The sequence below is a fragment of the Gaeumannomyces tritici genome (assembly GCF_000145635.1).
Source record: "Gaeumannomyces tritici R3-111a-1 unplaced genomic scaffold supercont2.73, whole genome shotgun sequence".
Classification (NCBI taxonomy): domain Eukaryota; kingdom Fungi; phylum Ascomycota; class Sordariomycetes; order Magnaporthales; family Magnaporthaceae; genus Gaeumannomyces; species Gaeumannomyces tritici.
In genome coordinates, this window is record NW_008804617.1 from 3255 (window position 1) to 5812 (window position 2558).

At 58.3% G+C, this 2558-nt stretch overlaps 1 protein-coding gene across 1 annotated transcript in view; it reads right to left on the reverse strand.

Annotated features, from left to right (window-relative positions):
* Positions 1-983, reverse strand: part of GGTG_13889 (hypothetical protein) — a 3389-nt gene extending 2406 nt beyond the window's left edge. Inside the window, exons 1-3 of the mRNA XM_009231813.1 lie at positions 867-983; positions 550-801; positions 59-496 (exon numbers count right to left, since the gene is read on the reverse strand). Coding sequence (XP_009230077.1) covers positions 59-496; positions 550-801; positions 867-907 — 731 coding nt within the window. The 5' untranslated portion in view covers positions 908-983. The remainder of the gene's footprint in view (positions 1-58; positions 497-549; positions 802-866) is intronic.
* Positions 984-2558: the final 1575 nt, after the last annotated feature.

Below are 2558 nucleotides of genomic sequence, written 5' to 3' on the forward strand. Positions count from 1 at the left end.
GAGAGAGAGAGAGAGAGACGTGTCTAGTCGCTGTCGAGCAGAATGAAGGACAACTCACTTGGGGCAGCAGGATCCAGACACCGAGTAGTAGTCATCAGGGCAGTGTGGCAGGGTGGTTCGGGCACCATCCTCAGGCCACGGATATTTAATTCCGCCGGCGCCCTGACCGAGATACACGGCCGAGTACACCACGTCCGCAGCGGGCCAGGGACAACACTCGGGCCGATCGTTGGTGCAGCCGACATAGCCGGCCCAGTATGCTGTGACCCCGGCGTTGACTAGGGTATACGAAGGCGATGCGCAGGTACCGGTGAGGAGCGGGCCTGTCCCCGAGTAGGTAGGCTTGCTGGTTATTATTGCCGTCATGGAGCCTGTCTCCCAGTAGGCAGGCTTGTCGGTTCTTGTTGCCGTCGTGGAGCCTGTCCCCAAGTGGGCAGGCTTGTCGGTTCTTGCCGACGTCTTGGAGCGGCTTGTGATGTTTGTACTACCGACCGAGCTTTTAGGCCTGTCAGTAAGCAGGCCGAGCACAACTGAGGACAGACGACTTACGTGGAAGAAAGCTCTGGGGCGGAAGGCGTCCCGATCTGCGTCGAAGGAGTGGCAAGGGTGGTGCCGCACATGGACTGGATCCAGGAGGCCTGATGCGCTACAAAGTCGTCTGGCGAGGAGGGCTTTTGCGTGAGCTGCAGGAGCTGAGGAGCACGTCGCGGGAGCGGTGAAGTTACTAGGCACTTACCATACATAGTCCTGGACGGGCAGCGCGCCGTCATGGCGGAGTATTCGCACTGCAAATACGCCCAACTTTGTGGTGTCAGCTTCTCTTGCTATTCTCCTTGGGTACACCACCGACCTGGGTGTCTACTCACCCGTTGTTGCAGTAGCACGCGTTCACGCTTTCAGAATTCATCCCACCGGGGATGTCGTTTAGGCTCTGTATGCAAGCAACTATTCCGCCGCCGCAGCCTTTCGCGGCACCGTGGTCCTGTGTAAAGAGTCGGAGGCTGCGTCAGTTCCCGAGTGCCCAGCCACGATCCCATTATTGCGACAGGCCAGTGGGACTTACCATGCATGTCCGATCAAGCCCGCCTGTCGAGCTGGGTAGTCTGGCCGGCGGTGTGGTGGCGGGAGGGACAGACGAGGTGACGGGGGGAGGGACAAACAAAGCTCTGATGGCGGGAGGGAGAGTCGAGGTGGTCGCCACCGGCGTTGGTATCGCCGCGACCGGCATGGCGGAGACTCGGGCAGAGCGACCTTTTACTGGCAAGCACCCTGCCTCTTTTGACTGGTTCGGGACTTGGTGGTCTTGGCCGTGTGGGATCCAAGTTTGGTTTGTGTGTGTGTGAGGTGAAGAATCGTGCACCTAGGTAACATATAGGATGTGGCAGAGGCAGCTCGGGGGGTTTGAGGGACGGACACAGTCTCGCATATATAAAGAAACGAGGGTCGGGCTTTCCAGCTTGGGAAAGACGCAAGACGAGAGCGGAAAGAGCCAAACAGCAAAGTCAAATCGAGCACTTGCTTCTATTTTCAGGCTAGAGACGCCATAGCTATAGCTGCACGGCCTCCCTTCCCTCCATCTCCTAGCCTCCGTCCGGGCATAGATCGGATCGAGGCAAGTTTGCCAGGCGGGCAGGAGACAAAGTGACCAGCCGGGACGAAACCATCGAGCCTTGCCGCCTCGATCGGCGCCGGTCCCAACCTAGATTGAGCCACGGCGGGCGGTAGGGGATGGATTGTTGAATCATGACACCAAGAAGGCAGAGTGCATGTAAATTTCCATTTCGTCCGTCGACGCCACGCCCGAGTCCGTGGCAAGGACGACGTGGGCCGGAGCGGGGCATGAGGCGTGAGGGCTTGAGGTTTGATGCTCGAGGCTTGAGGCCTACTCGTGCCGCTCTTATGGGCTCGCTCGGATGGCTAGAGGATGGACCTGGGGGGTCTGGATCTGGGTTTTATGGCGCTGCTGGTCGGGACGCCCGAAGTGCCAACCCACTTGCTGATGGTGCCAAGACCTGTGCATCAAGCTCGAGAAGACGCACGGAAAGATGCAGGTTGGGCTGCGGATGATGCCCCAAGCCTTAACGCCACCTCCCTACTTTGGCTACTATGTAAGCATCGCAGGACGTCACCATATGTTGTGCGAATCAGGCGGCGTTTACCGTGCTGAAAAACAATGAGATGGTCCGAGTCCAAGGCCACTGGCTTGAGCGGGCCGGCCTGCCAGAGACGCTAACCCTGGGTCGATGCAGCAAAGTTACGCTACGGCCGATTCATTCAACCCAACTTGACTTTACAAATACTTTTCAAGGCCACGAGTACCTACACCGAGGAAGGGAATCGCGGAACCCTGAATGGGCTGCTTGGCGTAGAAACTTCCCAGGTAAAAAAAAAAANAAAAAAAAGCCGCAACCAGGCGCAGCACTCACTTGTCCAGCCGAGTCCGCGGGGCGGGTCAATCAGGCTAAATAGCAAAAGATGGGCGGGCCCCTTCCCACGCAGCCGGGCGTCACGCAACGGACGGAAATATCAGCAGCAAAAGCTCCCCGGCTCGTGTAGAC